At 38.1% G+C, this 21573-nt stretch overlaps 3 protein-coding genes across 9 annotated transcripts; 2 read left to right on the plus strand and 1 right to left on the minus strand.

Moving 5' to 3' along the window:
- The first annotated feature begins 1505 nt into the window (after positions 1–1505).
- LOC111782876 (potassium transporter 11-like) lies at positions 1506–7197 on the plus strand. 5 transcript variants are annotated; one of them, XM_023663707.1, is made up of 10 exons: positions 1506–2101; positions 2206–2237; positions 2342–2492; positions 2597–2822; positions 2953–3198; positions 3328–3378; positions 3810–4070; positions 4151–4318; positions 4715–4969; positions 6074–7197. In XM_023663707.1, exons 3-10 carry the CDS (start codon positions 2367–2369, stop codon positions 7108–7110), a joined length of 2370 nt encoding a protein of 789 aa, XP_023519475.1. In that variant the 5' UTR covers positions 1506–2101; positions 2206–2237; positions 2342–2366; the 3' UTR covers positions 7111–7197. The 5 variants fall into 5 exon arrangements, with proteins under 5 accessions (XP_023519475.1, XP_023519476.1, XP_023519474.1 ...); XM_023663706.1 differs by having other exon boundaries at positions 1507–2101; positions 2330–2492; XM_023663704.1 differs by having other exon boundaries at positions 1507–2237; positions 2330–2492.
- An 842-nt stretch (positions 7198–8039) lies between these two features.
- LOC111782749 (potassium transporter 11-like) lies at positions 8040–13492 on the plus strand. 3 transcript variants are annotated; one of them, XM_023663549.1, is made up of 9 exons: positions 8041–8367; positions 8878–9388; positions 9641–9866; positions 10324–10569; positions 10947–10997; positions 11086–11346; positions 11432–11599; positions 11837–12091; positions 12370–13492. In XM_023663549.1, exons 2-9 carry the CDS (start codon positions 9260–9262, stop codon positions 13413–13415), a joined length of 2382 nt encoding a protein of 793 aa, XP_023519317.1. In that variant the 5' UTR covers positions 8041–8367; positions 8878–9259; the 3' UTR covers positions 13416–13492. The 3 variants fall into 3 exon arrangements, with proteins under 3 accessions (XP_023519318.1, XP_023519317.1, XP_023519316.1); XM_023663548.1 differs by having other exon boundaries at positions 9167–9388; XM_023663550.1 differs by having other exon boundaries at positions 8040–9388; positions 11152–11346.
- A 264-nt stretch (positions 13493–13756) lies between these two features.
- LOC111782750 lies at positions 13757–21573 on the minus strand. Its single transcript, XM_023663551.1, has 9 exons — positions 21429–21573; positions 17098–20217; positions 16924–17004; positions 16542–16694; positions 15951–16114; positions 15700–15847; positions 15486–15608; positions 14486–14573; positions 13757–14254 (listed from the first exon to the last, which is right to left on the minus strand). Exons 2-9 carry the CDS (start codon positions 20044–20046, stop codon positions 14064–14066), a joined length of 3897 nt encoding a protein of 1298 aa, XP_023519319.1. The 5' UTR covers positions 20047–20217; positions 21429–21573; the 3' UTR covers positions 13757–14063.

Genomic DNA, 21573 nt, shown 5'->3' on the forward strand with positions numbered 1-21573 from the left:
TTTCTCTATATTGGGTTAGAGTTTTTTGGCTTGTTTACTGTTGGTTATGAAGAAAGTGAGCCCTTGGTGGTGAATAAGGTTTGGCTTAGGTGGATTTATGAGTTATCTGTGCATTCAAATGATACAGCTCTTGATCTCATTCAAAAATATGGATGAAAAATAGGACTTAAGAGGTTGTGACGATAATCTTGAATAGTATGGTGGTATTTGGATTCGGATTTTTTGTTCTAGGTCGTCGTCACTAGCAGATATGATCCGCTTTGGCTCATTATGTATTGTTCGTCAGTCTCACGGTTTTTTAAACGCATCTACTAGGGAGAAATTTTCACACATTTATAAGAAATGCTTCGTTCCCCTCTCTAACCCAGTCAGTCTACTCCTTTGGGGCCAGCATCCTCACTATCACACTGCTCGATGTCTGGCTCTGATACTATTTGTAACATCCCAAGCGTACTGTTTACAGATATTGTCCGCTTTGGTCTGTTATGTATCGCCTTCAACTTCACGGTTTTTATCACCCAACTAACGCATTTATTTTAATTAATTATAAAGTCTTTATAAACTAGTTATGAATTTTTTTATCAAACTATAATAACAAATTTTCTTTTAAATTATATTTATATTTTTTTTTCGAAAATATAATTAATGGCTGACCTTGAATTAAAATTTAATCAATAAATAGTCAAGATTAGCCACCTTAAGGTCCTAGATCTAAGATCTAATCTTCACAAATACTATTTAAATGCTTCTCTATTTTATTTTCTTTTATTTTTCATGACTTTAAAAATATTTTATAATTTGTAGAATGAATAATTTAGTTATTTATTCCAAATATGAAGAGATACACTATATATATTATTTATTTATTCAAAAGATTATCTACGCAAATTTTTTTGTTCGATAATATGCGAGAAAAATCTACCTATAATAATTTAATAATATAATATTAATTAATAATACATTAATTCAAGATTACCCACGTAAAAAAAATTACGACACAAATATAAATTAAAATTTAGTAGTATGCTTTAAATATATTAAATATAAACTATAATATATATATTAGTGTTTCGTTTGATAATTTAAATATAATAATTTTAATTTATAAGATCGGTCAATCAAATGTTTAACTAATTTATTTCATTATTTCATGTCACATATTTTTTTTAGTAATTATTTTAATAACTCAAATTTAAAATTTATATAAATGTTATCTCTTTTGAATCACAATTTATCGATTAAATTAGCAACTAACAATCTGAAATTCAAATATAAAAAGAAGAATTTGATTATGATTAGGTTGGCAATTTATTTATTTTTGCTAATAAATTATTCGATTTTTCTTTAAAAAAGAAAAATTACAGAATAATTATTGAACCGTAATTGAACTGGATTATTCCGTAATTATTCTTTTTAATTTCTGGAAAAACTCAAATGATCCAACTATTAATTAAGCTTCCATTTTCATAATTACCTCGTTGACAATTAGTGTTAAGGAAGTTGATAGAAATTTAATTGATGGAATCAAATTCTGACTGCCACCAGATTATACAAACCCAATCACGGGAGCCTCCGACGATCAAAGACGAATTGACGAGTGTTCTTGTTTGTTCTTCCAGCTTCCTCACAGACCCATCTTCAGAATCCAAATTTGATGCAAAAATCTGTTGTTGATTTTGAAGTAACTGTTTGCATCAGCCCACTTAATGGGGAGAATAATGTGAGTTGAAGATTATGAGAAGAGAGACGTGCTGGTTTTTGCAATGGAATTTGGATGTTTCACTGCGAGCTGCGTGGACTGACAATGAATTTTAAAAAAGGAACAGCGCCTTCCTACTTTTCTCTCACCGATTTCCCTCTTTGATGAATTGGGTTGTCTATGGAAGTAGTTGCAGAAATGGGTCTTTTGTCTATACTTGAAAAACATCCAAAACAGCTTTTGAAAGCGAGGCCTCAAACGTCTCGGTTATAGCACGTCCTCTGCTTCTCTGCTCTGTAAAAGGACATGGCCCTACCTCTCCTCTGTGCTTCGTTTTTTGGGTCTCTCTGAATTTTTCTGGGTTGAAAGAAACCTCCGTGAATTTGCCGGTCGAAGCGATAAGTACGAATTATTGTTTGTTTTCTTTTTCTTCATTGATTGTTTTCCCTAGGTTGGGGAAACCCTCTGGTTCATAGTTGTTCATCTGGAATCTGCATCCGTTGAAGTTCTGCTTGGATCGCTCTGTTCATCCAAGCTTGTAAGTTGAACTTGTCTAGTACCCACTTCGTTTTTCATATTGAATACAGATTTCGAAGTAAGATCAGGGCTCTGTTGTTGGGTTTATTGAAGATTGTTTTATAGAAACTGGGTTCAATCTGAAACTAAGATGACATCGAGAGTAGAAATTGATGAGGACTCTGAAACGAAGGGAAGTATGTGGGTTCTAGACCAGAAGCTGGATCAGCCTATGGACGAAGAAGCTGGGAGACTTAGTAACATGTACAAAGAGAAGGTAGCAACTGGTTCTTAATCTCTCAGTTATATCTAGGGTCTTATGATATGATATGATATGATAGGCTGCCATTCATTGATCTGATAAGATCTTACATTTTCCAGAAATTCTCGGTATTGTTGCTTCTTCGACTTGCATATCAAAGCCTTGGAGTGGTTTATGGAGATTTGGGGACTTCTCCTCTATACGTTTTCTACAATACATTTCCTCATGGGATATCTGATCCGGAGGATGTAATTGGAGCACTTTCATTAATTATATACTCTCTTACTCTCATTCCACTCATAAAGTATGTATTTATCGTGTGTAAAGCAAATGACAATGGTCAAGGTAAGCAAGCCATTTGTGTATAGGCCCATTTTCAAACAATTGTAGACTTAAGAACTCAAGAATCTGTAGTGCAAAGAAACATATGTGTTGATATAGGTTGCATTTCCTCTAAGTTAAGCTGTCTGTGTAGGTGGAACATTTGCTCTTTACTCCTTGTTATGTCGTCATGCAAAAGTAAAAACTATTCCAAACCAACATCGAACTGATGAAGAGCTAACAACGTATAGCCGCTCTAAATTTCATGAGCACTCATTTGCTGCTAAAACTAAAGGATGGCTTGAAAAACGATCATCCAGGAAGAATGCTTTGCTCATTCTTGTTCTTGTTGGCACTTCCATGGTTGTTGGAGATGGAATTCTCACTCCTGCAATATCGGGTATTATTTTCTTTAACCAATCACTCCAAGGGCTCCCACTTGGATAGTATGTTTATGAATTACTTGATTGTTTTGGAATTCGTTTTGCTTCTGTAAACAAATAATTATGGACCTTACTGTCATTAACAGTTTTATCTGCTGCGGGAGGGATCAAAGTCAACCACCCCCATGTGAGCAGTGGTATTGAGCTGATTCTGAAATTAAATTTTCTTTCACATCGGTTGGAGAGGGGAACGAAACATTCCTTATAAGGGCGTGGAAACCTCTCCCTAAAGACGCATTTTAAAAACCTGGAAGGAAAGCCCAAAAAAGACAATATCTGCTGGTTGTGGGTTCGGCTGTTCAGGAAGTGTGCCAGCGAGGATGTTGGGCCCCTAAGGGGGTAAATTGTGAGATCCCCACATTGGTTGGAGAGAGAACAAAACATTTCTTATAAAGATGTGGAAACCTCTCTCAGACGTTTTAAAAACCTTGAGAGAAAGCCTAAAACGGAAAGTCCAAAGAGGACAATATCTTCAGGCGACCTTGAGCTGATACAGTAACCTTGTTTCTAGTTTATGTTGTTTTTTCCTACAAGGTCTGAAAAACTTTTGTTGTTTTACGTGGTGCAGATGTAGTTGTGCTTGTTGCTGTTGTAATACTAGTGGGATTATTCAGCTTGCAACGCTATGGTACTGATAGAGTTGGTTGGCTCTTTGCTCCAGTTGTGCTACTTTGGTTTCTATTAATTGGAGGTATAGGCATGTTCAACATCTGGAAATATGATAAAACGATTCTACGAGCCTTTTCACCTGTGTATATTTTTCACTATTTTAGAAGGCGAGGGATGGATGGTTGGACGTCCCTCGGAGGCGTGTTGCTGAGTATAACAGGTAATATCATCACCTTAAATGCACTTAGACATTCAACATTTTGTTTTGTTTATATTTCTAATGATTGGTTGTAAATTCAGGCACAGAGGCTTTATTTGCGGATTTGGCTCATTTTCGTGTAGCAGCTATACAGATTGCTTTTACAGTAGTTGTTTTTCCTTGCCTTCTCTTGGCATACTCTGGACAGGCTGCCTACCTTATGAACAATACGGAGCATGTGGCTGATGTCTTCTACCATTCAATACCAGGTCCTCTTTCTTTCTCTTTGGTATCTAAATGACACTTGCTTGAGTGAGACCTGCAGCATTGCCCGAGTGAAATGATGCGCTTGTTAGGAATCACGACTCTCCACAATGGTATGATATTGTCCACTTTGAGCATAAGCTCTCATGGCTTTGTTTTGGGCTTCCCCAAAAGGCCTCATACCAGTGGAGATATATTCCTTATGAACCCAGGATCATTTCCTAAATTAGTCAACGTGGGACTCCTTCCCAACGATCCTCAACAATCCTTCCCTTGGGCTTCCCCAAAAGGCCTCAAACCGATGAAGATGTATTCCTTACTTATACACCTTATGATCATTCCCTAAATTAATCAATGTGGGACTCCCTCCCAACCATCGTGACTGACATCTCTCTTTGCAGATTCCATATATTGGCCCGTGTTTGTTGTTGCAACGGCTGCTGCTGTGGTTGCTAGTCAAGCCACTATATCTGCAACATTTTCAATAATCAAGCAGGCTCTTGCTCATGGCTGCTTTCCAAGAGTTAAAGTTGTTCATACCTCAAAGAATTTCCTTGGTCAGATATATGTTCCAGATATTAACTGGATTCTCATGGTTCTGTGCATTGCTGTGACAGCAGGATTTAAGAATCAAAGTCAAATTGGAAATGCTTATGGTAAGTGGTTCTCTGTTGTTTGTTCATATCCTCAGTTCTGTATGTTTCCCAGAAAAAGTCATAACGTTACTGTATCATTGATGCTATTTGAACATATCACCCACCCCCTCTCTATCCTGAAAGGTATATTCTATCAGCTGAGCTGTCTGACCAAATTAGGCTTCCAATTACCATACTCAAGCTGTTGTAGAAACTAAGGTAATGGGTCCCTCCAGCCTGCAAGCAACCTGTTCTCTAATTTTTGGTGATAGGAACGTTAGGAATCACGACTCTCCACAATGCTATGATATTGTCCACTTTGAACATAAGCTCTCATCGCTTTACTTTGGGTTTCCCCGAAAGGCCTCATATCAATGAAGATGATGTTCCTGGCTTATAAACCTATGATCATCCCCTTAATTAGCCAGCCAACGTGGGACTTCCTCCCAACAATCCTCCCCTCGAACGAAGTACACCATAGAGCCTCCCCTGAGGCCTATGGACCCTCGAACAGCCTCCTCTTAATTGAGGCTCAACTCCTTTCTCTAGAACCCTCGAACAAAGTACACCTTTTGTTCGACACTTGAGTCACTTTTGACTACACCTTCGAGGCTCACAACTTCTTTGTTCGACAGTTGAGGATTCTATTAACATGACTAAATTAAGGGCATGACTCTGATACCATGTTAGGAATCATGACTCTCCACAATGGTATGATATTGTCCACTTTGAGCATAAGCTCTCATGGCTTTGCTTTTGGTTTCCCCAAAAGGCCTCAAACCAATGGAGATAGTGTTTCTTGCTTATAAGCTCATGATCATCCCCTTAATTCGTCAATGTAGGACTCCCTCCCAACAATCCTCAACAAGAAAGACCCACCATTCAATTTAGAATGACAAGATGTGTACGCAAATTGAGGATTAGATCACTATCGCTCTCTTAATAATGGAACATGAGATCCAATAGTTAAACTCCTGTTCCTTTTGGCACAATTCGGTTGCTTATATTGACTTGCATACAGGAGAAATGATTGAAATTAGTAGCAATATGGAGTTAGTTATTCATGCATTTAACTGATGGTGTATAGAACTTCATTTAATCCTCTCCATCTCCTTCTTTCAACAGGGACAGCGGTTGTGGTAGTCATGCTTGTGACCACACTGCTCATGATTCTAATCATGATCTTGGTGTGGCGCTGTCATTGGATCATCGCCCTGATATTCACTGGACTCTCGCTTGTTGTGGAATGCGGTTACTTTTCAGCTGTTCTCTTCAAGGTTGATCAAGGTGGCTGGGTTCCCTTAGTGATTGCTGCAGCCTTTCTTATCATCATGTACGTGTGGCATTATGGTACTGTTAAACGATACGAATTCGAGCTGCACAGTAAAGTTTCAATGGCATGGGTTCTCGGTCTTGGTCCCAGTCTAGGACTCGTCCGCGTTCCTGGAATTGGGCTTGTCTATACCGAGCTAGCAAGCGGCGTACCTCACATATTTTCCCATTTCATTACTAATCTCCCAGCTATCCATTCTGTCGTTGTGTTTGTCTGTGTGAAATATCTCCCAGTCTACACAGTGCCAGAGGAAGAAAGATTCCTTGTCAAGCGGATAGGAACAAAGGATTTCCACATGTTTCGTTGCGTTGCTAGATATGGTTACAAAGACCTCCACAAAAAAGATGATGATTTTGAGAAAAAGCTTTTTGATAGCATCTTTCTCTTTGTCAGGCTTGAATCCATGATGGAGGGTTGTTCAGACTCTGATGAGTACAGTTTGTATGGGCAGCAAACTGAGCGTTCAAGGGACGGCCTGTTGATTGCCAGCCATGGCAATGCAGCACCAGCTTCATCCAATGTGGGCACTACCCTCTCGTCAGTTGACTCAATCGTGCCGGTTGGATCTAACACAGTAAGATCATGTGAGCAAGCAAGCAGCAACCATACTGATAGCGATGAGATTGAGTTCTTGATTAGGTGTAGAGATGCTGGGGTGGTGCACATTCTGGGAAACACTGTAATTAGAACAAGGGAATCGAAATTCTTCAAGAGGATAGCTGTGGATTACGTATATGCCTTTCTTAGGAAGATTTGCAGGGAGAATAGTGTGATTTTCAATGTTCCTCATGAGAGTTTATTAAACGTTGGCCAAATTTTCTATGTATAGTTCATTTGATTCATTGATGGAACAGGGAGAGTGAATCAAATCTGTTAGATATACTTTCTTGAATTTAGCATTTTTCTTTTTAATGCACGACTCATCGAAACAGAGTTGATCGAAGAAGATCAATAAGTGTTGGTTTAGTTTAGCTTGAATTTTGGAGTGAAAAGGAACATTTTTATGAGATGAACGTAATCGATACATCTACTTGCTTTAGGGTCCTTCATAGAATCTTTGATCGTGCCCTTTCTTCAATGAGCGAGTGATCCTTCACTTCCTTTTTGAGCTTTCGATTGATGGTCGTCCGTGATTCTTTCTCCTTCGCATTACTGGTAAGATATATGTTGGCTATGGTGATTTTTTTCACTTTCAGGGCACGTACAGTTGAGTGTTGTTCTGGGAAATAACTCGAATTTCAAATCATACACTTGCTTTAACAACACATGATATGGATGTGGGAGCATCAACTCTGCTCCTGTGGGTTTTTAGGAGAAGAAGAAATTATTGAAATTCTATGAAAGAGTCTCGAGAGCTAGGATGCATGTCAGGTTCGTGAAGCGGAAGGTTTAATGAAAATAAGGGCTAAAGTACTCGAGTCAAGTAGGGTACATAAAGTACTAAAAAAATATTTTAGAGATTATACCAACATTATTCCATAATCAAATATGGTTGACTCTTAGTTTAATTAATTACATTATCAATATTTAATGTATAATTAATTAACATTTTTAGTTTGACTTCAAATATTATTGATTAATTACATTATTATCATTTGAAAATATTACAAAATAATTTAAGAAATTGACTATGCAGCTACTAAACTTTATCCAAAAATTAAGAAACGACAAATTATGACGTGGAATGAGACAGAAAAAAACAAAAGAAAATAATAATAATACGGTAACCACCAGCAATAAAGCTTGTATGATTCTGTTTAATTCTTTCGTCTTCAACCTCCCGATTTGGTTCGACAAGAGATGGATGCGACTGTAACAGAGACGGCCTTTTCTCGTGTAAACGGAAGCCGCTGATTGTGGTGTTTGGATCAAATTCCGATCATCAAAATCAGACAAATTAGGTTGAGAATTGAAATCACTTGAAACAGAGCAGTAGAGAGGAGAGACCAAATTTGAAACGTCCATGGAAATCGTTGTTCAATGTGAAGAAAATAAGAGGAAAAAAACGAGGACAAAGAATTTGTAAGGCCAGGGGAGTTTCACTTTCAACGATGGTGTTCTGTCAGTTTCAAAGAAGCCGTTGGAGGTAAAATCCTCTGTCCTTCTCATCTCTCGACTTTCTAACACCATCGTCAAGAAATTCCTTATTTGTCTATTGATGGCTCTGCCACTACAAGACTGATGAACCATTTCAGTACGCTCTTATTGAACTTGTGAACTTCCGAGTGAAATTACGAACGGAAATTCGAGCGATATTTGCGTGTTACCCTACGCAATGTACATCATGTTTATAATATATGTAGCGATGACTAGGCAATTAAATAATCGTTTTAATGTCCTCGATTATTATTCAATGTTTTCGTACTGATCAGTCTGCGTTGTCATAGACCATAAATTTGTCACCCTCCTCCGCAGCTACCTCCAGATATGATTGATTTTCAATATAATAAATAACCATGTCTGATTTAATCAAGATCTCGGATTGTTCATCTCTTACTGTACAATCGATTCGCATGGTTAAGTCAAATTTACCTCAGCTTCATTTTGGTTGATGAGCGAGTTTACCCTTCTGGATTTCTTCTCCTTCTTTTGGCAGTTTTCTGATTTCTGATGTGGTTTTCTTCCTGTTTGCCTGTAATTGGAGCTCTGAGTTTTCCCGGGGTTTCTGCTAATTGATCTGTTGCTTCGTTAGCGGGTACCCTGTCGGATCGGGTTCTTCGAGCTCCAAATCCTTTTGTGTTTTCTCAGTTGAAACTTATCGGTGGGATTTCGTGTTCATTTCTACTCTGAGATTGAAAACAAATCAATTGTGAATTTAGTCTGCTGTTCTACATAGGAACCGACATCTAGTCGTGGTGCTTTCTCGTTACATTTCTCTTTTACAGTCGCAGCGGTTTGGAAATACCGTCGAGTTGTTGTGAAAGACGATATACAGAAGTTAATAAGCTTTAAAAAGAAAGATTCCATATTTTCAAAAAATGGCGTCAGGACGCAAGGCTGTTGAGGATACTGACGATAGAGATAGTAGTATCTGGGTTTTGGATCAGCAGTTGGACCAGCCAATGGAGGAGGAGGCTAGGCGGATAAGAAATGCGCATCAGGAAAAGGTTTGTTGCAAATCCCTTCCTCCCACTTAGTGTGTGGTGCGTGTCTAAAATTTGGAAGCTCAACACATGCATCTGACCCTCTTTTCTTCGTTTGACATGGAACTCTATTCATTTCTTGCTCTCTTTTAGTAATAGTGAATTTTAGCATATCCAAATGTGTGTGTGTGTGTGTGTGTGTGTGTGTGTGTGTGTTGGAAAGATCTATGGGTGATTTGCTTTTCCAGATGATTCATAGCTCGTATTTTCCATCAGGAACATTCTGTATTTAAAATTCTACAACTTGCATTCCAAAGCCTTGGAATAGTCTACGGAGATTTGGGCACTTCCCCTTTATATGTCTTCTATAACACGTTCCCCGATGGAGTTGAAAATACAGAGGACTTGATAGGAGCTCTTTCATTGATTATATACTCTCTAACTCTCATTCCCCTCATCAAGTACGTGTTTATTGTCTGCAAGGCAAATGACGATGGTCAAGGTAATTTGTTTCCAACTGTAAGTTACCTCTACTCAAGAACATATTTGCTGTTGCGCTTGTAAGAATATGATAAAAGAAAGGTCTATTGTTACAATTTCTAAGTTCTTTTTTTCACAGTAGATGTTAGGAACTCATACATTCTTTAGGCATTATCAATCAATGTTCCTTACAAATGTAATTAAAAGTTATCTGTGTTTATTTTAGAATGAGATACTTGTCCCGATGATTTCATGTCACAGATGGATAAATAAAGGACGCAAGAAACCAACTTGGGACGAAAAGACTTTATGAAAGAAATTTAAGTGTAGAGATCAAGTTCTTTTGCGTAACGTAGTTTATCTATCTTGGAAGTTAGTTATTGATAAGGAAGTAAAATTTATTTAGAGTAAAAATATTAAATGATATCAAGATTCCTATTTGATATTGATGAGGGACTCCTTGCTCTCCCTTGATGCAGGTGGGACATTTGCTCTATATTCATTACTATGCCGTCATGCTAAAATAGGAACTATCCCTAACCATGACCACAGTGATGAGAAGCTTACAACCTATAGTTGTTCCAAGTACCGTGAACAATCATTTGCTGCAAAAACTAAGAGATGGCTGGAAGGACATCGTGTTAAGAAACACGCAATTCTTGTTCTCGTTCTTGTTGGCTCTTGCATGGTGATTGGGGATGGGATTCTAACACCTGCTATTTCAGGTACTTGTTACTTAGTTTTTAAACCTTGAAAAGTATTTATATTTTCTTATAGAATCTTTTAGTGATCATACAAAATGTAGACGGATTGGAGAATTAGATGAAATAGTCATTGCAAAACATAGCTACATGTTGGGAGTATTCACGCACGACCTTTTAGAAGTTTCATGTCCACCCAAGTGTGGCTAGTTCTATGTGTCAATTTTGTTCATGTAATACTTTCAGTGCCAAAGAAGTCACATGCGGTACTTATTTGTCACACATTTGGAAGATTTTGGTGCATCCTAAACTTTGAATAAGACTAAATTTTTTAATTTGCTAGCATGAAATTTTGAGATTTAGTTGCATTAATATTTGATTGGCCTTATTATAATATGCAGTTCTTTCTGCTGTTGGGGGGATCAATGTTGGTCGTACAAAAATAAGCAATGGTATCTCTCTGGTCCTGAAACATTCCTTTGCCCTTGCTCTTTCAATATTCTCATTTTTAATAATTCAAATTCTCATTCTTTGCTCCAGATGTAGCTGTTCTTGTTGCTATTGTCATACTTATTTTCTTGTTTACCATGCAACGTTATGGCACAGATAAAGTTGGTTGGCTTTTTGCCCCGGTAGTTTTTCTGTGGTTCATCTTAATAGGAGGCATCGGCATTTATAACATCTGTAAGTATGATAACGGTGTCCTTAGAGCCTTTTCTCCAGTATATATATATCGGTACTTCAAAAGGGGAGGGAAAGTTGGATGGATATCCCTTGGAGGGATCATGCTTAGTATTACAGGTAAGATATTAGATGCTGTTATCAGTAAAGAATGTCAAGTGATCAAGTTGGAATTTCTGACGTCTAATATGACAATATATTACAGGAACTGAAGCACTTTTTGCAGACCTATCCCATTTTCCAGTTTCCTCCATACAAATTGCTTTTACAGTTGTTGTATTTCCTTGCCTTCTTTTAGCCTACTCTGGACAAGCTGCCTATCTCATGAAAAACCCAAATTATGTTGCCGGTGCCTTCTACCATTCAATTCCAGGTTTGTTCTGAATTTAGTTTGTGGGAATATTGATTTAGGACTTTCTCATGCACTCCTAGATTGAATGAAAAAGTTGGGGAAACAGATTGAGGGAAGCTCATTATTAGCATTTTCCGATGTACTTTTAACCTTCCCAAAAGTGTTTTTCAATATCGTAATCTTTCCCCAATAAAGTATATGTATCTTTCAAAGTGTGAATGTTGCCTTGGAACTGAGTATAAGATGTTCATTCTGCAGACAGTATATATTGGCCAGTATTTTTTGTTGCAACTACCGCCGCGATCGTTGCTAGCCAAGCCACCATATCTGCAACCTTTTCATTAATCAAGCAAGCCCTTGCACTTGGTTGCTTTCCAAGAGTTAAAGTTGTTCATACTTCTAAGACGTTCCGTAATCAAATATATATTCCTGATATTAATTGGATCCTGATGGTCCTTTGCATTGCCGTGACAGCTGGGTTCAAAAATCAAAGCCAAATTGGAAATGCTTCAGGTAAGCTCGACTCTTTTCAACATCTTGATGTTCATCTATCCAGTGGTTTCCATCATAGTAATTTGTTCAAATATTGAAGTCTGCGATCATATATAATTTTGTTGGAACCGATTTTCATAGTTATCGCTCTGCAGTTTTGACGTGCCCATTGTCTACCTCATGTAGCTTTGTATCGTCATACAAAATTTTCTAGAATAGATCTATTGATTATGTGCTTGAATAGTGATAAGAGTACCTACCATGGTTCTAATATATTCATATTTTCTATGTCACAACAGGGACAGCAGTGATCATAGTGATGTTGGTAACCACATGCCTCATGACTTTAATAATGATACTAGTGTGGCACTCCCACTGGGCTCTAGTCCTGCTCTTCACTTGGTTATCACTGCTCGTGGAGGGTTTCTACCTCTCCTCAGTTATCCAGAAGGTTTATCAAGGTGGGTGGGTTCCATTGGTTATAGCAACAGCGTTTTTCATCATCATGTACACTTGGCATTATGGTACGGCCAAACGTTATGAGATTGAGATGCACACTAAGGTTTCAATGGCATGGATTCTTAGCCTTGGCCCCAGTTTAGGACTTGTAAGGGTACCTGGGATAGGACTCGTGTACACAGAACTAGCAAGTGGAGTCCCCCACATCTTTTCACACTTCATCACAAACTTACCCGCCATTCATTCTGTTGTGGTTTTTGTCTGTTTGAAGTGTTTGCCTGTCTGCACAATCCCGGAAGAAGAGAGATTTTTGGTAAAACGGATTGGACCTAAGAACTTTCGCATGTTTCGCTGTGTAGCTAGATATGGTTACAAAGACCTCCACAAGAAAGATGATGACTTTGAGAAGAAACTCTTTGATAGCCTCTTCTTATTTGTTCGACTCGAGTCTTTGATGGATGGCGGGTCTTCAGATTCGGACGTGTCGAGCCTACTTGATCCACAAAATGAAACAGTTACAGAGTTCCCATTGAACACCCTTAATTCAACTTGCTCGTCTATGGAATTTACAAACCTTTGTACGGCAGACTCGATTCAGCTTGCCAATTCTCCATTGAATCAGAACCAAATCATGGCACCATCCAATCAAGCAAACCATCAGACTGAAATAGATGAGTTAGAGTTCTTGGTTAGCTGTAAAAATGTCGGCGTTGTACACATTCTTGGAAATACAGTAATGACAGCTAGGAGGGACTCCAGCCTCTTCAAAAAGATCGCCATTGATTATGTATATGCATTTCTTAGGAAGATCTGCAGAGATAACAGCGCGATGTTCAATATTCCGCATGAGAGTTTGCTTAATGTTGGCCAAACATTCTATGTATGACTGTTTAGCATCTGTAAGAAAAAAATTTCTGAGTCCCCGTTCGGTTAAAATAAACAGAAATATTTTATATTTTCAAATATGTGTTTGTATTTAGTAGCCTATATCTGAAAGTTGGATTCGCAATTTAAGCAATGGCTCAAAATGTGTTCTAGAATACATTTATAAACGTTGCCCACTAAATATTAGGTTGAATATTAATTAGATTCACAGTAGTTAACTTTACNAAAAAAAAAAAAAAAAAAAAAAAAAAAAAAAAAAAAAAAACACGAACGAACATACAAACAACGCTTGTCTAGACAATTAACATGTAAAAGTAAAGAATCGTAGAGACAAAATCCCAATAGGTACTTCAACTGGCTGGTAACCAATGTTTTCTTGTTGTATATATTCACTGTGGTCATAAATAATTGACTTTACATATGAATCAATTCCTCAGGTGTCGCATAAACCACAATATCGCTATTGATGATGATATCTGAAACCAACCTACAATTCCGTTTATCCAGACGCAGCCCCTTATTATTCATATATTTCTAAGTAATACACTCGCCTAATACAGGTAACCGAGTACATCCAGGTAAGGAACTCTTGTCCATGCTAACTCGGGAAGCAAAGCAAAGTAGGTTATGTATAAATCATCGAAGACTATTACTTCGGTGTCTGATTCTGTGGTGATCTTGTCTGGGCAGCCGTAGACATCACACGCAAGCGGCTTGCTATATCTGTGAAAGATGGCCGGACTACTGGGTCAGGAGACCAGCACTGTTCCATCAGCAATCTCCAGTCAGGGTCGCAGAAGCTCGGAACGGGTGGTCTCAACGTGTTGTTCACTATGCCTCCTGAATGAAGAATGAAGGAGGAAATCATCAAATTCAGAATTAAAAACCTTCTAGATATAAATGCAGTATGTAAAGCGAAGTTGGGGGGTGCGGAATTTTCAGAAATCATTTTTAGGCAATACTATGCGATCCTGCAAGCTTTTCCAGTTGCATAAACCAACCAGGTTTGTGAGTTAAATACAACCCAAGGAAACATGAAAATAGTGCTTTTTTCCCTTTTCTTTTTCACACCTATGATTGCTCCGTAGTGCATATTTGCATAAGGCTCCTCTCCGGTGAGGATCTCCCATAGGACAATACCAAAGGAGAATACATCAACCTGACAAGCAGAAGTAAAAAAATCAGAACTACGTGGCCAATAGCCACATATAATGGGCAGAACTTATGACAAATGAAACCCATGATTCAATCTACTTTTAGTCATGAAACCAACAGGGCACTCGGGGTACTTTTTGCTCTATACTTATAAGTTGGGTTTTTAAAATTGAAATATTGTTTGGTAGCCTTTTGTTATTTATTTAAGAAGTTAATAACAGAAAAACATATTTGTTCAGCAATTTGGCTTTGTAATCATGGGGAAGGTTGGGGGAGAAGCCCACGTCCCCGAATGATCTCTCGCCCTCAAAGACAGATAGTAGGCACATTGAAGCAAACAGATTTCGGTATTTCTGAATCAGCTTGGCATTGGTACCTTTTTTTGTATGTTTCCTTACCCTTCTTTGATTCTTCGTTTCTTTTTAGCAAAATCAATTGTTAATTCAAAGTTTGGATGCTGCGTGTTTTAGTTTTAGATGTTTTGTAGAATAACTTTCACGAGCCTTAAGTTCTTTTATCTGTTTACATTTAGTTTCATATTGATGGAAATCTTATGATAATGTCAACATCTCTGTTAATTAATTAATAGAGAAGGGCTGCATCGGTGTCTTATATAGTTAGCTATATAGCCCTAATCTAAATGAAATGAAGGCTAAATAAATTAATTTATTAAAAATACCTCAGCCAAAATAAAGGTAAATAATAATATAACATCTACTATGAAGACCCTCCAATCACAACTATAGATGGATCAGAAAAGAGACCTAAAAACCGTAAAAACAGATAAACAAAAGTTGGAAATTTCTTGCATTTTCCTATAGTTTCTGTTTTATTTTTTTAATCCATAAACCATCAGCAATACATGTTTATTGCTCTTCTTAAGTTGTGATAGTAGAAATGAGTCTCGATATCTTACCTTTTCAGAAACCTTGCTGCTGCTACCATTAAGTAGTTCAGGAGCCATCCACGGAAGGGTCCCTCTCACGCCACCAGTAACTAAGGTGTTCCTCTTTATTTTTGACAAGCCAAAATCTCCAACCTTTATAACAAAACCAAGAGAAAAGTAAACAATGCAGGTGAAAGAACTCACAAATAGAAATTCTCTTCAAGTACAGTGCTGCATCAAATACCTTGCAAATTGGCCGAAAAGGATCTTTCAAGTTGACAAGCAGGTTGTCACATTTCAAATCAAAGTGCACAATATTCTTTGAATGCAGATATTCCATTCCAAATGCTGCATCCATGGCAATAATGAGCCTCTTACGTCGATCCAGGTACCTGGAACTCTTGCATAACGTGTAAAGAATGAGAACCAAAAGAGTTCTCCTGAAGACTTGAACATTTCAAGTGTATGCAAGATAACTTGAAACTAAGAGATTACCGGTCTTTGCTAAGTAAAACATTCCGCAAGGAGCCATTGACCATGAATTCAGTCACTGTGGCCAATGTCCCACCTGGTCCATCCTGCACCACTCCATAAAAGGCCACCACATTTGGATGGTGAAGCTTCGAAAGAATGTCAGCTTCACGCCAAAACTCTACAGTCTGAAATTATAAATTCACTATGTAAATTAGAGCATCGTGACATGAAAATAAATAACAATAAAAATAAAAATAAAAATCGATTCCTATTTGTTTTAAAATAAACCAACTCAGCAGTACAATGTGACATCCGTGACTGCAGGAGACATGCTGCCTGCTTGAGCAAATGAAATTGTTGAAAGAGGGATTCGCAATAAGATTGCTGCTACTACACCAACACATATAACCAGCTGCTCTAACAGCTAAGTTTTTCAGAATGCCAGTGGGGGAAATTGTTTGTTGGTTCTACAGTTGATAATGAAAGTTCGAAACTGTAACTGGTTTCCCATCCCACTACTCTGGAAGTATTACACCATCAAACCAGTGTCCAATTGACTACTAAAGGGAGATAATAACCTGTGGGAAACCATTCAAATGAAATTTAACTCACCAATCTTTCTTGCTCTGAGGACCTACAGGTGAAGCAGCTTTTCTTTATCCGTTTAATTGCTACATCTGTTCCTCGCCACTTCCCATGATACACTGTCCCAAATGTGCCAGAACCCAATTCTCGTTGCTCTTCAAGATCCTCATTCTTAATTATCTGTCAGGCCATCCAAAAGACAGTCAACAATTTAATGGAGGGAAAGTAAATCAACTCACAACTGTTCAAAGCCTCAACTTCATAGCACTAAACAAAATTAGCATTTTATAATAAATAATCCAATGAAATGTTACAAAAGTGCGGAAAAAAAAAAAAAAAGGAATGTTCAACTTTTACTTAGTTGCATGTATTAAGGGAATATTAAGGGAATCAAGAGTGAGATTCATACCTGCAATGTACTAATATCAATTTCTTCAAGATAAAAATCAACGAGAGGTACACCAATATCTTGGATATCCAACTTTGCATCCTAAACAAGAAGATATATGGGAAATGCAGTGAGAGGAAAGCAATAATCTGGAGATGAAAATTATAATCGAAAGAATGCAATTGACGTATATACATTCTCAGCTTGTGGGGCTTTAGAGATAGGTTCATCCAACTGCATGCTTTCATTGTCCTTGAGCTTTGATGAATCATTATCTGTAAATAAATTTGTGGAGCTGGGTCCAGTGAGCAGACGTGATTCCTGCTGAATGTTGTCATCCAAATTGATATGAGAGTCTCTGTGATAAATGGCACCTACATCTGAATTTAAAGGGGGATACCTGTTCATGGTACCCCCTTCTTCAACGTTTTCAAGTGAGGAAGAGAAGCCTGGGTGGTCTTGATCCATAAGGGAAATATCTTTTCCGACAAACTCCTCCTGAACCAAATTTCTGAAGTATGACCAACGCTTAGGCTCATGATTCTCCACATTCAAGCTCAAGCCAGCTCCATTACCATGCAATGGATTGATGCCAGAAATATTTTCCGAGTTTCTGGCTTTTGAGAATATATCAGAAAGGAAATCACGTGGAAAGCGGTCATTAATATCAATAAGAATGTCCCCGTGCTCTGAAGTGCCAATACCAACTCCAGGCTCTACATGAGTAACATTCTTACCAGGGTTCTCTGTCAAGGATGAAGACTCTGCATGCTCTTGAGTTTCATTTCTATGGTTCTTATGTGTACTTCCATCAATCCAGCCTGATTCTAATGGATCCATGGAAGATTCCTCCTTATGTTTGTAAGAAACTTCTTCACTTGCCGGGGCCAAACCACCTGTTTCCTTCCTATAGGCAGATGGAATTTTAATATTGGACATATCACTGACCTCAGACCCATCATGCTCACCTGAAATATTCATTGTTTTATTATTCGCATCTGCTGATGTTTTGTACTTTTCAAATGCCCCTAATCCATCTTCTAGAGCTTGACAATTTCCACGTGGTACCCCTGCCTTTGAAGATGAAACAGATTGCTCAGACTGCAAAGTCACATTCCCATCAAGCAATGTTTCAGCAGATTCAGTAAGTGTCTGAGAATAATCAGTGTTTCCCTGAGTTCTCAGAAACTGAGAGCCAAAGGAATCATCAGACTTGGATAAACGGTTCAATTCAGCCTGCTCCCTTGGAATCCTTTCAGAGTGAAAAACACGCGGAGGTAAAATTGGTTCAGTGTAGCTAAATTCTGTTTCATCAGCCTCAGAGGCACCAAACCCAGAGGTTGGAAGTCCATCGGATGAAAATTTATCTTCAGTCCTCTTGTTCCCTTCATTACTTGCTTCCAAAGGCACTGATTCTTGAGAAGGATCCTGATGCTTGTTGCTTTTCATAAGCAGAAAATTTGATCCTAAATCTGTGTCCGAATTAATTACTTGCACTGCTTTTGAGTTATAGCTCAAAACAGAAGCATCACTTGGGTTTGATGAAGCTAAGTATTCGTGTTCAAATTTTTTACTTTCATTAGTTTCATCAATTTTGTGGAGCGAACCTTCCCTTTTTATTTGTGCATCCTTAAATGATACCTCCTTCTCCAATGATTGGATTTTATCAGGTTCACTCAGCTTTGAAGTTGAGGTCTCTGTAATTTTCCCCTCCTTTAACAGCGCATCTGAATCTTTTGCGTGAAAACCACTGACAGGATAGTCTGTAGCCAAGCCACCATGCTCATACACATATCCCTTGCTGGGCACTGAAGATATATTTTCTACAGGTGTTGCATTGTTATTAAGAACGTAATCATGTTGGGACTGAATAGAGGAAGGGACTGAAGATTTTCCAACTTTTTCAGGTAAGCACTGCATGGGGTGGAAAGATGAGAGTTGGGAAGGCCCAAGTTCACCTTGCTGCAACTTTTGTCCAGACGATGGCTGCAAATTGGACTTAAAACCACTGGAGAAATTTGTCCAAATGGTTTGAGAAGATTGAGAAAATGAAGGTGCAGCTATGGTCAAAGATGATTTCATGTTATCAGGCAATTCTGGGGCAACTTGACCATTCTCTGATCCAACATTGAGGGCAAGTAGCTCGTCTATATTGTTTCCTGGAGTATTACCCAAGGGCGTTGAGTTCCTTCTTGAACTGAGGTCCATACCATTTACAGCAATTACATATTCAATCTCTGAACCACCCTCTGTACTACCAACACCAATTTGAGCATCCTCCAAATCAGAAATAGAAAACAAGAACATTCTCGGCTTTGTTGACCCCCCATTTTCTGGTACATTACATTCCTCCATCATGTTCTGCAAATCCTCATCACAAGATACAGAAACCAATGCATCAAGATCCTCACCAGGTAGCTGATATTTAATAGTGTGAACTTGATCATAAATTGTTGATGTTTTCTGCAGCAGTTTCGACCAAGAAATATCCTTGGTTATATGGATAATACGTGTTTCACCCCCAGCATATCTAAGTTTACCATCACTAGGGCGAGGCATGATTTTACCACCAAAACTGCACAGGAATTTCATCTTTCTTGTAGAGCTATCAGATGCTCCCGAAGATGTAAAACCATGAAACCGACTGACATCATTTCTAGATGAGGCTCTTGGGACAAACCTCATTGAATTATATGAACTTTTTTCTTCATGTGACAAGCCCCCTCTTTCAAAATGTTGGACGTGATCTTTTTCTACAGGGTTGAGCATGGCAATGCTAGATCCACTATCTGAACTTGCATGGGGAATTCCCATAATGCCTTTTAAATCCATGTACCCAGTTGAGACACCCAGGTCAGGACTATTGGTGGGAATAAAGTGATGCTTGGCATTCACCCTTTCCCGCATAAATTCAAGTGCAAATTCCTCGCCAGTTTGAATGGAGTAATTGTGGCCAGGACTAGCTCCAACTAGCATATTATATTCAGGGGGTCGAATGTTAGTGCTGATGTTGCTTGATGGATCTTGGAAAGATCTTTGATTTGTAGACCCAACTCCCTGATTTCTTGCTTCCAAATTAGTAAGTCGAACTTGTTCATAGTTACTATGTTGATCTATGGTACCTCTTTTCACATTTCTTTCCATCTAGTTAGACTTGATGGGGGCAACCTCAACAAAAAATGCCATGAATAAAACACAGTACAGTGTCGGCAAAACCATACGCTTGAAGTAACAGAGAGCTTCAGCATTCAGATAATCATCTTGCAGATTGTAATCTTGTCCACCAATGTAAAGCTTCAGCACTCGACTGAAAACCTGGAGTCCATGTGTTCAAAGTTAGAAAATGTCTGGTGGGATAATCAGCATTCAGGGAGAATAAAGGAGAATCAAAATTCAGCTTCCTTGATCCATTTCAGAGGGCGGTGCCCTAGATTTATATAGCTTTATCAAAAGAATACTTCTGGTTATAGATAATAATAAAATACAGAAATAACATAAAAGACCGGTAAACGTGTGTGATGGCACATATATATTTAACAGTATAAATAACATGATGAAGGTAAAGGAAAATCTTTGATCAAAGTTTCTATCTTGACTATGTTATTTCTGCATACTATATGTATGATTGTAACTCAGACGCCACTGGGCAGCACAATTGCAATAGTTATAGCACTGCAATAGTATATGAGCAATGACTGGAAAATGCTGAAGGGCCGTTCAGGAACATTGCTGAACTTTCCTTAGCATCCAAAAAGTTAGCATAGTTGACGTTTTGGTGAGTGAAATGGTGAGGTTCATTCTTATCCTTAACAGGTATTGAGCTCATAGATCCATAATTTAACCGATGCACAGGTATAATAGATTATCAAAGTGTTCGGTGAGCACCAACAAGGCTAATATGCTGTCTTTCAGGATAGAATTGATCTCTTAAACTCCATTTTGCCTACCTCGAGTGGAATGTATATTCGTCTCTAAGAAATCTATTTTTATAAGAGAACTCAAGCAACAAGAGTTTCTCGGTATTAGATTGTAATCTGTAAATGAGCAATATGATGCATGAAAGGAAAGCTCAAGATTTCATAACGCCCATTCGAAACATTATAAAAACTGGAACTATATACGGAAAAACAATAGACATTAGACCGAGTAAGCCTTCGGCCTATAATAACCAATCAAGCAAAAACCTGAACAAAAACCCAATTGAGTAGACTAATAAGATATTCCCAAAACTGGCCGACGCTATCGCAAATTGCATAACAGAAGCCGCCTCATCCAGCGCCCGGAATACGCATAAATAGACACGATTCTTCAACTGTTAGCTATCAACCAGTTTAATTGGCCCAACAAATGTATGATATAGCAACATCAAATATGGAATCGCATGTCGGATTAAAGAAGCGGGATATCACAAATCGAATCACAAATCAGAATAGAAAACTCGCAATTAGTTTGCTTCGGGAAAGATCAAGCTAATGTTTTCACTCATAAGCACGAGCGGGAAAAAGAGCGTCATTTCAAGAACTTACCAGCAGATCCCAAAGCAACAATGGACTGTGAGATTTGAATTTTGCTGCAAAACAAGAAGGGCAGGTCTAATCGGGTGTCGTCCCTCTCTTTCCACGCGAGTGTGCCTTTGTACTTTATCCTCCCAAGCTTCGACTTTCTTTATAT

This window comes from Cucurbita pepo, chromosome LG20 (genome assembly GCF_002806865.2).
Source record: "Cucurbita pepo subsp. pepo cultivar mu-cu-16 chromosome LG20, ASM280686v2, whole genome shotgun sequence".
NCBI classification, from domain to species: domain Eukaryota; kingdom Viridiplantae; phylum Streptophyta; class Magnoliopsida; order Cucurbitales; family Cucurbitaceae; genus Cucurbita; species Cucurbita pepo.